Genomic DNA, 13,341 nt, shown 5'->3' with positions numbered 1-13,341 from the left:
TTTCTGCACAAAATCTTATTTATTGGCATAAGCTAAAATTGAAGCATGTACTGTATAAACGAGGCACGTATCCAAATGATATTGGGCTAAATTTGGCTTCCTTGAAGTGGTTTATTGGAAGATCTTTATGGTGCTCACTTTAGGAACAGGGAACACTTAAAACAAGTAGATTAGACTGTAATCAGGCCTGGTCCAATGTCCTTCAGACGTGGTGTGGCTCCCCTTGATTGAGCTGATACTTGTATCAAGTCCTGCTATCTGCATCATAAATATGACAGCAAGTTCCAGCACCTCCCAGTCAGTGGTGACTAACTGGAAACTCAATGAGTAGCAAAGTTCAGCGACGGTCAATGATAAAACTCATTTAGAAGGAAGCAAAGTTCATTTAGCTCTAGAGGAAGAGGAGGCCTGCGCTCCGAGCTTCCAGAGGGCTCAAAAAATGATAAAGTAATTTAAAAAAACACATTACAGATCATATCTGACCTGCCTATTAAGTTGTTTCTGTTATTTCTATTTTAAAAAGTGACGAAATGTAAAACAGCCATGTAAATGACGTAAAAATCTTCTCCAAAGAAACAAAGTTTTAATAAAGATGCTCAAAAACATTTACAGTTTATTTAATATAATAAACTATTAACTCATTTTGACTTTGATTTTATCTTCAATTATTCAACTAAACCCAAAATTATATGGTGGATTTGAAGTTTGCAGACAAATCGTTGAGACGCACCGATTCTGGTTTTAGAGGCCGATGCTGATTTCTGATCTGCCAATTGTGATTTATCTGAAAGAACCACAATTAACACTAGTGATGCACTGATTTGAAATTTTGGGGCCGATACAGATATCCAATATTAATATCACTGTTATGGCCGATAAACGATAAATGCCGATACAGATATACTGACATTAATGCTTCTAAAATCAGAAGATTTTGTATGGAATGAAAATTATTAAAGCTAAATTTACGTTACTATGTACACATACATTTAAGCTTCTGAGATGATTACAATCAGATACACATTACCCTCTCACCCTCTGAACCTGATAAACAAATGGAAACAAGACGGAAAAATATTGGTTGTTAATATCAGCTTAGTTTTATTTAACGGACCGATACAGATATGTTTAAAAAAATGATTTCACATTGGCCGATACCGATATTGATGCTGATATCTTGTGTATCCCTAATTAACAGAAATTTGTTTTTAGTTTAATGCCTTATTAAATTGAAAATTTTGATTCTAGAAGTTAAAAATTCTACTAAATTAGCATTTAGAGTTTCAGACTAAAAAAAGTCAAATTTTTAAGCTCCAGATTGGAAGCGATAATGAATATTGGCTGATTCCAGTCACTAAATGAGCTTTTTTCAAGTTCATTGCTAGAATGATCCAAATTTTGTTTTTACAAAACTTGCTACTAATATGTTTTATACATTTGGACCATAAATTTGACAAATGGTCCAAAATCAATTGATTTTGTTCAATATTAAACAGTATAGTTTAATTTTGTATATTTCAAAGTAAAGTGAGAAACCATTTTTTACTTGTTATTTTTGAATACGATCGATCATTCTGAGTCTCCTACATCTATCTCCTGCATTAGCTTCTGAAAGAAAACAGACGGTGAAACTCTATGAATAGAAAATCCTGACAGATCTACGTCACACTGAAAATTAGGGTTCATGTTAAATTTAGAATCAGAATCAGAAGCAGTTATTGCCATATGTGAGAAATCATAACATTAGGAAATTTCTGCGGTATTAGTGCAAAAAATAATAAATAATCGCAATAAAATAATTTAGAGAGGCAACAATCAGAGAAACGGCTTTAGCGTCCAGGAGAGAGCAGAGCACGTCTCGATTAGTAGAAGCTAACCGTTAGCATCAGCAACTTCACCACATAGCAGGATTCCTCCAGGCTTGTGTTATTGTGGAGATAAAACTTCAACGTTGCAGAGAAATCAGTGATAGTCACATTGCTGTTGGCCAATTTGAGGCAAGATGTCTAAATATCAGGAAATGAAACTCCAAATCTTGTGGTCTTCTGCTCACCTCTACTGTGGTATATTTCTAGTCCCTGAAACAGAAGCGCCAAAGCTTTTTTTCCCCCACAGAGATCGACTCACAAGGCATTCATTTTTACTAGCTACCACTGCAGATATGTTGATAAAATGAGTCAAATTGGTTTTTCAAGACTAGAACTGGTTTTGATATTTTATTTTAAACATTACAATTATTTCACGTAATTTTCTGATTGTAAACAGAACTTATAACAATAACTCCATTGATATTGTATCAATTTACAAACTTACAAATGTTGGCACATTAACCCCAAAAATCACACTAATATGGGCCATTTAATGGTGGGGTGTATAAGGCTCTATTCAGCAAATTTAGTCTTTAAATCTTGTGTTTTTGTTTAGTTACAGAAATAACTGTATATGTTTAAATAATTGTACTAAATATTTATGGAACTGAGAAGAAGGTTTAGTCAATTATCTAAATTAATATTATGTTTTACAGCAAAAATGATAAAAACCAATCAGGGTGAGGATTAAAAAGGCTGATTATTTGCTAAATGAGATCTAAAAGTGACAACAAGCGCCTTACATCTAATATTATAATTTTTACTTAATTTGCTTAAATTATAATAAAAAGTAACCAGAACTTAACCGGAACAACTTTTCCACATCAGTTCCTGATCATAATTTAACTCAACACCTGCAGCCAATACAGACAGATAAAGTGACCCAGATTGGTGAGCATACGTCGCCCTGAAATGTAACACGATTTGAAAGGTGTCCACTTTCAGAGGAACACAAACCACCTCGGTTCTGTGGGATGCAACAGGAGTCCTGCAGGCCAGGACGTCCTGACAGAAACCAGAAGTGGCCCAAAGGCTCAGGCTGAGGTGTGAACCAAAATAAGTGCAACACCGCAGATGCACTCGGACCTTGATGCAACATGGGTCAAAAGTGCTGCACACAATCAGCAGAGAATCCATGACATCTTTCTGTGTGACTTCATTAGGATGAGCCACTTCTTCCTGTGTGTGATCAACAACAGGTGTTTACTCAGGAAATTAAACCAGCGGCCGTTTATTACAAAGAGAAAAGAGGCACTTAGAGTAAAGCAAATGCGTGCAGCGAGGTGTCACAAAAGTAGACGAGATCTGCTGCTATTGTAAACATGTTGACACAAGGAGCGATGATGCTAAAGTGTCCGTTTCTGCTCAGAATGTTTTCTTCTGGGACAGCAGCAGCTCAGGAGGTAGAGCGGGTTGTCCATTCGGAAGGTTGCAGGTTCGATCCTGGTTCTGACCAGAGAATGCTGCTGTTGTGTCCTAGGGCAAGACACTTAACCCACCGCGTCTGCTGATGGTGGTCGGAGGGACCTGTGGCGCCTGTGCTCGGCAGCCTCGCCTCTGTCAGTGAGTCCCAGGGCAGCTGTGGCTACATTGTAGCTCATCCCCACCAGGGTGTGAATGGGTGCGTGAATGGGTGAATGACTGATTGTGTTGTGAAGCGCCTTGGGGGGTTGTAGAATCCTAAGAAGATGCTACACATATACAGGCAATTTACTGAGCGATAAGAATGGACACTTTACTAAAACTTAACAAAAGCAGAGTAAAAGTTTGTCCTAACATCTGCATGTAAACTCATCCAATGTACGATCTCAGAGAATTAAGACAGTAGCCTTTGAATTGTTCCTTTACTTGAAATGTGAATAAAGTAAAATGCCCAAACAAGCTTCTAGGCTTTTGCACATCTCTGTCTGAAGGAGGTGGATAACTCTGTGACACACAGAGCCGAATCATCATTCACCTTTTAGTGAAAAGATGCATAGATCCTAGTTTTGAAAGCCGATTTCTGATTTTTCTTTGTACAGGTCTGACTTGCAGATTGCGATCTTGGCCGATTCTGATTTATGTCAGAGAACCACCAAGAACTTCCACAAAAAGATCTGTTATTGATATCATTAATTATCGCTTATTGGCGGTGAGTTCATGGGCTCAAAATCTTTTAAAGGTAAACTTTGCAGTTTTGGCCCCCTAGTGTACATTTTAATTCCCTGTCATAAAATCTAAACTGAAATTCTCCACTTCGCTGCGCGTGCGTGTTTTTAACACCTTCATCTAACTGCTGAAATGTCTCTTCTGACTTCATTAGTTTCTACAGGAGCGGTTCATCACTAAAGCCTGATTTATACTTCTCTGTCTGCATCGGTGCAGAGACACACAACGCCATTATGAGTCGGCGCAAGGGCTCTCTGACGGGCTTACAGAGGGTGACGGAGACATGCCCAAAATTTTAAACATCCGTCGAAAGTGACGTAGACCACAACCTTGTGATAGGTCAGGACGCCGCTTCCTGTATATTCGTCATCAACACCGCTTTAGCTGCAGACCCAGAACAGATTGAAGAACGCATCACGGAAAAAGTCTGAAAATATGAAAATTTATTCACCCGTGAGTGAAAGAGTACAAAATACGGCGCAAACGTGGACGGAAACGACGGGAAATGTGGGTTTAGAGGTGGCGACCGCATAAAGAGGTGGAGGAGAAAGAAGGACAAATTTGGCCATGCTATAAAGTCTGAAATATATACACACATTAGTAAATAACACTATTGTGGACTGGATACATTGTGGCAGGATACCACAGAAAAACGCTACGCCCTTTGTTGTCCTGGTGGGGAATTGCTTTGCTGCCTGAACAGAAGTTCGAATGTGAAAACCTTTCCAACACTCCGTGTGCGTCTCTCCATTGTGGAGCTCACGTAGAAGTATAAATCAGGCTTATGTGAAACAAATCAGCTCGTTCATGATCTAAAACATGCAGGAATCGTGTGCTCCTGAGCTCCTGAGAGGAGGAATCATGTGATCACAAGGAAGTGCTGTAGCATGTCAGCAAACCTAAACATGGAAGTCAGAGTGTTAACGCTTGTTTGACTCCTATTGTGGTCGGGAGTTCTTTTTATTTTTAGCTTCATCAGATAAAGGATGACAAACCTGTTACAATAAATGCTAACTGAGTGTAGCTCGCCCGTTCTGAGGTGTAAACATGGGTTGCCGTAAAGCGTTACTGCTTCTCGTGAGACATGTGACTTTGTGAGACTTCAGGGGAGAGGTCCGGAGAAGCTGAAGTTGAAAATTAGGTATCCTGCTCACAAGGGGTGGAGGGGGCTGAGACACTATTCATTCACCCTATAAAGGGTCATTCTAGCACACCCTGGCTTAAGAATTTCAAATTATGAAAATGTTTCTTAGTATGCCTTTAAATCCTATATTTTCACAGAGGCCAATTACTGATTGAGTTAATTATGCTGCATGTAGGCCAATACCAAACAGCCGTTTTAGTGATTTTTTTGTCCATTTTTCTGTGATTTTTGCAAAAATTTCCCAAGAACCACTGGACAGGATTTATTGAACCTTTCAGAAAGTAATAATTGTCCGTAGACCTACAACAGATTCATTTTTGAGTCAAGATAGTTTCTACAGCTAATCAACAGAAACGTAAAAAATGTCTCTTATTCTGTGGTACTGAATTTAAATGTGGTGTTCTAATAGCTGAGGGTCCTCACCAACACATAATGAGCTCTTGCAAATGACACATTTATCTACGGAGAAGGGCTCCGTCTTAGCGTAAAATAATGATCATGGGAGTAGGATCTATATGTAACCGGGTCACCTTAGTTCCCGGAAGTAATTCTGGTCATACGTGTCATGCTACTGACGCAGGAGAGGCCAGGTGTGCCATTAGAGGGCCGCTATAATTAGGGCAGCTGGGGTCTAGCCCAAGCCCCCGCAATGCGGGTCAAAAATTGAGGCAAACGCGAAAGTGAAATAAATTGCAGTTCCACCCTCATCAGCTGGGGGCTGGTGTCAGAAGCGAGCAAATCCTCATTGACTCCCATGTTAAAAATACCAATTTCACAGCAGAAATAAACATGTTTACAGCCTGGTTCCAAAACATGTTTTTGGTTTAAATGATCTAGTTTACACTCATGACAACTCTGAGGGGGTGAATTTTTTTCTCACTTTTCTGTTTAAGTGTATTAAAAGCCTAAAATTCTGTATAATTAATGAGCATCAGACCCACATGACTGCAGAGCTAGCTCCGGGGAAAGGCCTCAGCAAGAGCCTCGGCCTCGCCTGAAAACTGTTCGGTCATTTTCAGTCTCTCAACTTAGACCATTAGTTGTGCCATTTGTGCGTTCTTTTTTGGATATTATTTGTGCAATTGTTGGACAAAATGACTTGCTGTGGCATTAATTGCACTAATAGAGCGTCCAAGGAGTCTGCATCCATTTCTTCACTTAAGGGTTACCTAAGATGGCGGATTGTTGCGCATGCGCATGTAGTGGAAAATAGTGTATATATTTTTACACTGTAATTAGATCCAGATATTATAATCAGAAGCGGTTGTTTTTATCATCAGGGAGTTTACTTAAACACTTTGTATTGACTGAGAGACAAGAAAAGAGAGAGTTGGGATCGTTTAAGAATCTTTAATTTCTATAATTATGAATTCAAACAATCTACCAGGACTAACTCAATGATGGATGCATACGGATTTGAATGTTATAGTGTTGGTGCGTGTGTGTGTGCAGGTTTTGGAGCTGTGTCGGCAGTGGAGTAAAGTCGTTCAGCTAAATGGTTTCCTCTACCGCCAAACACAGCGGCCTGAAGGTGGTGAGGATATTAATCAACTGCTACTTCCAGAGGCATTGAAGGTGGAGGTCATGAAGCAGCTGCATGAGTACCATGGCCACCAGGGGGTGGAGAGGACTACAGAAATCATCAAAGGGCGATGTTACTGGCTGCTGATGCTGAAAGATATTAAGGAATGGTGCCACCAGTGTGAACGCTGCACCTTAGCAAAAGCCCCTCGTCCTCAGAGTCGGGAACCTATGGGACATGTACTGGCATCAAGACCAAACCAAGTATTGGCGATAGACTTTACACTGCTGGACCCATCTCAGGATGGTGTAGAAAATGTGCTTGTGATGACTGATGTTTTTTCAAAGTTTACCCAGGCAGTGGCAACCAGGGACCAGCGAGTGGCGATGGTGGCTCAAATACTGGTGCATGAATGATTCTACAAGTTTGGTGTCCCCGCAAGACTGCATTCGGACCAAGGCCGTAATTTTGAGAGTGCACTAAACCATCAGCTGTGTGAGCTGTATGGGGTTCAGAAGACCCGCACTACATCATACCATCCAGAAAGAAATGGCCAATGTGAAAGGTTCAACAGAACGTTAGATGATTTGTTACGCACTCTCCCTATTGAAAAGAAAAGCCGTTGGCCCCAGTATTTACCACAGGTATTGTACTCTTATAATACCACTGTTCACCAGTCTATGGGTGAGTCCCCTCACTTTTTAATGTTTGGTCAGGAACCCTGCTTACCTATTGACTTTCTCCTTGGAAGGGTCCCAGAGGTTCAAACAGGCAGAGTGGAGGACTGGGTTCAAGAACACCACCATATACTCCAGGTTGCCCTTAAAGGGGCACAGGATCGTATACAGAAGGCAGCAGATCGTCGTAAAGAGCGCCATGATGGAGAGGGTCTGGCCAGCGAACTGCAGGTACAGCAGCTAGTTTATGTTGAGGGCCACAGTAAAAGGGGCAGGACCAATATCCAGGACGTATGAGCCCCATGAGCCATTTGGTACTGAAGTCCCAGACACCAGGGGGATCAGTGTATACGGTGGCGCCCCTGGACAACCTACAAAGCCGTAAGACTGTCCATCGCTCTTTGTTGAGGCCCGCCCCTGAGGGGCTCTGTCCTAAACAGTCCAGGGTGAGAGAGAGCCCTACCCTGGAGGAAGAGAATGAACCAGAGTTTGTATTTCTGGTAACCAGAAAATTGGAGGGAAATTCACAGGTGTTGGTGTCCCATGGAGCTACGAGTTGAGGTCATCCCGACCCACTTTCACTTGCCCCTGCAACGACCCCTCAAGAGCCCAGAAGAAGTAAGGCAGTTTTATGTAAGTTATCCAGGAAAACAGTTGGCCAGCATTCTAATCCTCATCATCTCCCAAAGAGGCCCGGGGTGACGGCAGATGGGGCTGCTGTTTCTCAGATCACCAGTAGTGGCAGTATCGAAGCAGTAATGTTTCGACTGTGGTGCTAGTTTGTTTTTTTATATCGACGAGCCGCCGATACATTTTCTAGGGGTGGATTGTAACCGGGTCACCTTAGTTCCCGGAAGTAATGCTGGTCGTATGTGTCATGCCGCTGATGCAGGAGAGGCCAGGTGTGTCATTAGAGGGCCGCTATAATTAGGGCAGCTGGGGTCTAGCCACAAAAGCCGAATGCCTCGCTTTGGGTGCAGACGTGGGTGCAGCTAAGTGGTGAGTGACCTGGCCTCGCTTTATTTTAGTTAAATAAAGGTTGTATTCTTAATTGGTTCCTTTTTGTGAAGCGTGAGCAGGACTAAGTGGTGAACAAAACCAGGAATTTGCATTGGCAAGCGGAAGGCCGATGAGGTATTGGTTTAGAACATTTATAGCATTTTTGTGCCTTGTTAGAACAGGATTAACAATGTGTGTTTGTTCAAAGATCTTAGCCTGCTACAGTTTTCCAGTTCTTTTATTAAACTTTTATTTATTTCCGGTTCTATTTTATCATTAGTCGTCTTCGGGAGAGGGGGAGGGAAGTAAAACTTTCTCGTGAGACTGGTGGTTAGCATTGATGACAATGCTGTCTCTGGGAGGGAAGTCAGCTTCCTTTAGAGTATCTGCTGTAGGGGTTTGTCGGGGGGTTTACTCACGTCTGGGGGTGTGTGTATGAGCTTTAGTTAAAGGGAGCACTGGGTGTTTTCCTTTATATTATTGTCTTTTGTGTCGGTTCCCTACAGCGGCCTTGTGCTTTTAAATAGTAGTCGGCTGGCGTTGTGTGTGTAGTCGGTGTAGTCCCAGGGCCAGCATTGTCGTCGCTCCTCCCTCCTCCTGCGTTTAGAGTTTTAGTCCACCTCTTTTATCCTGACCTGGTTTTTAGTAAATCTTATCTGTGTTGGTGAAGTGTCTTGTGAATAAAATTATTAACTTGTGAATAGGGTTGTCACGGTAACCGGTGTAGCGGTAAACCCCGGTAAAAAAGTTGACAAAAATAATAACCGTCTTATTTTTTTTTTTTTATTATCTTGGTGAATTACAGTGGCTGCGGTTTAGGCGCGGTGACCCTTACCAGCCACAGTATCATCAGCTGAAGTTGCCGGCGGACATGCGCACTTTGTTGTTTACAGCCAAAACTTTCTTGAAGCTAAAGCTGAAATAATGGCCAAAGGAGGAGACGGCAGCGCTCAGGACATTCATTATCTCTCAAAGAAGACAAAGTCGGAAGTACGGGCATTTTTTTGGATATCTGAAGAATGCCGAGGGACAGTTTATAGAAGACGGCTATCCTGTTTGCAGCACGTGCAGAAAAAGTGTCTGTGAAAGGCAGCAATGCTTCAAATCTCATAACATATCTGCGCGACCATCACCCACAACTCTACAGACAACGCAAGGCAAGTTAACGTTTTAGCTAAAATGCGTGATCCGAGGATTTGGGTTGAGGGAGAATGCAACGAGTCGCTATATAAAGCAGCCACAGCGCGGCTGCCTGCATATAAACTGTGTCACGGACACCCCCATATTAAAACATATTTTAATGATTACTTCTGATTATAATTAGGGTTGTCACGGTAACCGGTGTAGCGGTAAACCCTGGTAAAAAGTTAACAATAATAACCGTCTTGTTTTTAAAAAAATTAATTATCTCGGTGGTTTACCGTGGCTGCGGTGTAGGCGCAGTGACCCTTACCAGCCACTGTATCATCTGCTGAAGTTGCCGGCAGCACATGCGCACTTTGTTGTTTACAGCCAAAACTTTCTTGAAGCTAAAGCTGAAATAATGGCCAAAAGAGGAGATGGCAGCACTCAGGACATTTATTATCCCTCAAAGACCAGCTCAGTGGCCTAGTGGTAGAGTGTCCGCCCTGGGAGGCTGGGAGATCAGGGTTCAATTCCTGGCCGGGTCATACCAAAGACTTAGAAAAAATGGGACCCAATGCCTCCCTGCTTGACACTCAGCATTAAGGGGTTGGATTGGGGGGTTAAACCACCAAAAGGTTCCCGAGCGCAGCTGTGTCTGCAGCTCACCGCTCCCCAAGGGGATGGGTCAAATGCGGAGAACAAATTTCGCACACACATCAGTGTGTGACAACTAATGGGACTTTAACTTTAACTTAAAGAAGACAAAGTGGGAAGTATGGGCATTTGTTGGATATTTGAAAAATGCCGAGGGACAGTTGATAGAAGACGACTATCCTGTTTGCAGCACGTGCAGAAAAAGTGTCTGTGAAAGGCAGCAACACTTCAAATCTCATGACACATCTGCGTGACTATCGCCCACAACTCTACAGTCAACGCAAGGCAAGCTAGCGTTAGCATTTTAGCTAAAATGCGTGATCCGAGGATTTGGGTTGAGGGAGAATGCAACAAGTCGCTATATAAAGCAGCCGCAGCATGCTACTAGGGATGCAACGATACCACATTTTTCCAAACCGATACGATACTGATACTTGGATCTGAGTACTCGCCGATACCGATTACCGATACAGATACTTCTACCACACAAAAAAATGCAATGAATTGGAATACAGGTTTTATTTTCTTCTGTTTTCAATAGGAAAAGACTGTGAGGTAGATAAAAAGTAATATAAGTGATCACAAAACTAAAATATTAGGTGAACAGAAATGACAAGTTACAGGGAAGTCACTTTCAAGCAACTGCATTTGTATCATTTACTGGTATCTGTTAACTTTTACCGATACTGATACTGGTATCAGTACCTGTATCTGCACCGATACCAATACCAGTATCGTATCGGTGCATCCCTAGCCGCTACCTGCATGTAAACCGTGTCGCGGACACCCCCATTTTGAAATGACGCTTTGCATTACGGGGCTCCCAAGAGCAGATAAGAGTTGGTCTCTCTCTGAGAATAATTATGAATTTAACAATGATTACTGCCTGATGACATTTTCCCAAATCTGCAAAGATCACTGGAAGGACACAAACTGAGGACAATATTTTCCTGATATAGGGTTTATATAGTTGTCTGAAAATGTAATGCCTTAAAAAAAATATTGCGATAATACCGAAAACCGTGATAATTTTGGTCACAATAACCGTGAGGTTGAATTTTCACACTGTGACAACCCTACTTGTGAACAAGCCTCTGCTATGTTTCATTAAGGGTTATTACCTACGGTTTAGGATCTAAGTACCCAATCCTCTAGGTCACATATAGATTTTAAAACCATGAATGTTTTCAATATCAGAAAACTTTATTACTACATGAAAAAAAAAACAATCAGAGCCTGTCTGATGCTTTAAAACTCTCCAAAAGTAATACTGCAGTGGCAGAGAGTTAGAAAAACAAGCAGTTGTGATTTTACTGCTGAATACTGCGATGACAATATCACAACACTCTCTGTGTGCTTTAGCATCTCGCCCACTATCATCTAAATCAGCTGTGAGCATTTAGAGCAGTAGGAGTCCATCTGATTGGACAAATTTATTACTGGGAAGCATTCTGTGTCTGTAATCTATCGCAGTGCTTTGCTGATAAGGGGACAACTTTTACACATACAAAATAACGCTCTTTGGTTTATTTACACAAATAGAGACGCTAAAGGACTCGGTTTTTGAAAGTGTGAGAGAGAGGGTCCACATAAGCATAATGCATCCTCCATACTGATTTACTAGAGAATATTTAGGTACATATTTATTATAATTTCTTCTTTAATTAACCCAATTGCTGTTTTTACTGAAGCTAATGGGTTGATTTCACATAAAGGGCATCAGATTTACTTAAAATAATACAGAGCTCCTAAAGCTGGTGTTTAGTTTGTGGTCTCTCTATAGAAGATATAAATGGTTTATAATAAAATGCCTATTAAACGACGATTTCATATGTTCTACAACGTTTATAGCTCTTATGGAGTTGTCTGACTAATCTGGGATCATTTATCTGAATAGAGCCCCAAACTCTTCTAATGTGCTGTTTTTCCTGAAGAACAGAGCGTACTACATGGCACAAGTGCACAGTCCTCTTTTCTGTGACACTTTATGATTATTTATAGTCATAAGAATAAATACCGAACTGGCTGTAAATGTTCCAGAGTCCAAGCAAAAGCTGTAGTGTTTTTTTCTTTACCAACAGCTAATCAAAACACGTTTGGTTTGCCTCTGAGCAGATGTCACACCCTTATATCATACTATCATAGTTTTAATGTAAACACAGCCTCCGGGTGTTTATTGGTTGTTTCTCACGGAATTAAATGACAAATCTTGATCTTGGTTGAGTCTTCACACCAGAGAGACAACAGGCCTCGCCAGAGCGCCGGTGACATAATTTGTGGACAGGCCGGTGCGTTTTTTTCTTTTCTTTCTATAAATAAAACACCTTCAGTCCAACAATAACAGGAGAAGGAAATAACCTACCTAGCAGCAGCAGCCGATGGGTCTGTTTATACTCCCGTTTCAGCTCCCTCAGCGCCCTGTCAATGTTTTTACTGACTTTCTTCGCCTCCTTCTCGGCCTCCTTCTCCTCCACCAGCAATTTGTCCCAGTTTTTCTGCTTTTGGGTGCCCGTCTTCTGAAGCAGCTGTAAGCGTCGACCGCGCTCTTTTCCCGAGCCTTTACCGCTACCTCCTCCATTCTGGATGAGCACACCGTCGGTACCGGTGTCTCCACGGCGGTGATACCTGGCGGGGTCTCCGGGGCGCACCAGGCCGCCGCCTCCGCCGCCGCGCAGCGAGGAAGTCTCCCCACATCCCCCGGTGTCCTCCTGGCGAGCCGCCGCGACGGGGTCCGGAGGCTGGTCCGAGTCCGAGGTAGCGTTGGAGATAGAGCCGCTCAGGTCCCCGAAGAGCCGGGGACGCAAACTGTAACACAGCCCCATGTTGAAACCAATATTTGTCTGTGAATGTGATTTTTCATAAATCAAAATATCGGGAGGGGAAATCGTAGATATGCGCCAGCAGCCCTAACGAGCCATCGTTACAATGGAGCTCCAGCAGTGCGAGTTAAGTCCAAATCTGAGCCGAAAAGATGAATGAATTATGCTCCGACATTTGCTAAATGTCATTTTGCATTTTCCCCAGTCAGCCTTCGCTTCGTAGATAGTGGATCACCTGATCCTTTAGTGGACACTGCGGGTCCACCTTACCGTAAGTCACCAAAAGCACGGCCTCGGAGGAAAGCGACACCAGCGACACTCATCCGCTGCGCAGTCTCGCCACAATCGCACTACGCAGCTTTTTGGTGTATTGCGGCGTACGTCA

General features: G+C 42.2%; 1 protein-coding gene across 1 annotated transcript in view; it reads right to left on the bottom strand.

The window, feature by feature from the left end:
• Positions 1-13,153, bottom strand: part of LOC107383531 (guanine nucleotide-binding protein G(olf) subunit alpha) — a 70,543-nt gene extending 57,390 nt beyond the window's left edge. The window contains exon 1 of the mRNA XM_015956208.3: positions 12,500-13,153. Within this exon, the coding sequence (XP_015811694.1) occupies positions 12,500-12,959 (460 nt within the window). The 5' untranslated portion in view covers positions 12,960-13,153. The remainder of the gene's footprint in view (positions 1-12,499) is intronic.
• Positions 13,154-13,341: the final 188 nt, after the last annotated feature.

Source organism: Nothobranchius furzeri, chromosome 11 (genome assembly GCF_043380555.1).
Source record: "Nothobranchius furzeri strain GRZ-AD chromosome 11, NfurGRZ-RIMD1, whole genome shotgun sequence".
NCBI classification, from domain to species: Eukaryota; Metazoa; Chordata; class Actinopteri; order Cyprinodontiformes; family Nothobranchiidae; genus Nothobranchius; species Nothobranchius furzeri.
Note: the sequence above shows the minus strand (reverse complement) of the source record. Positions and strands in the feature narration are given on the sequence as shown.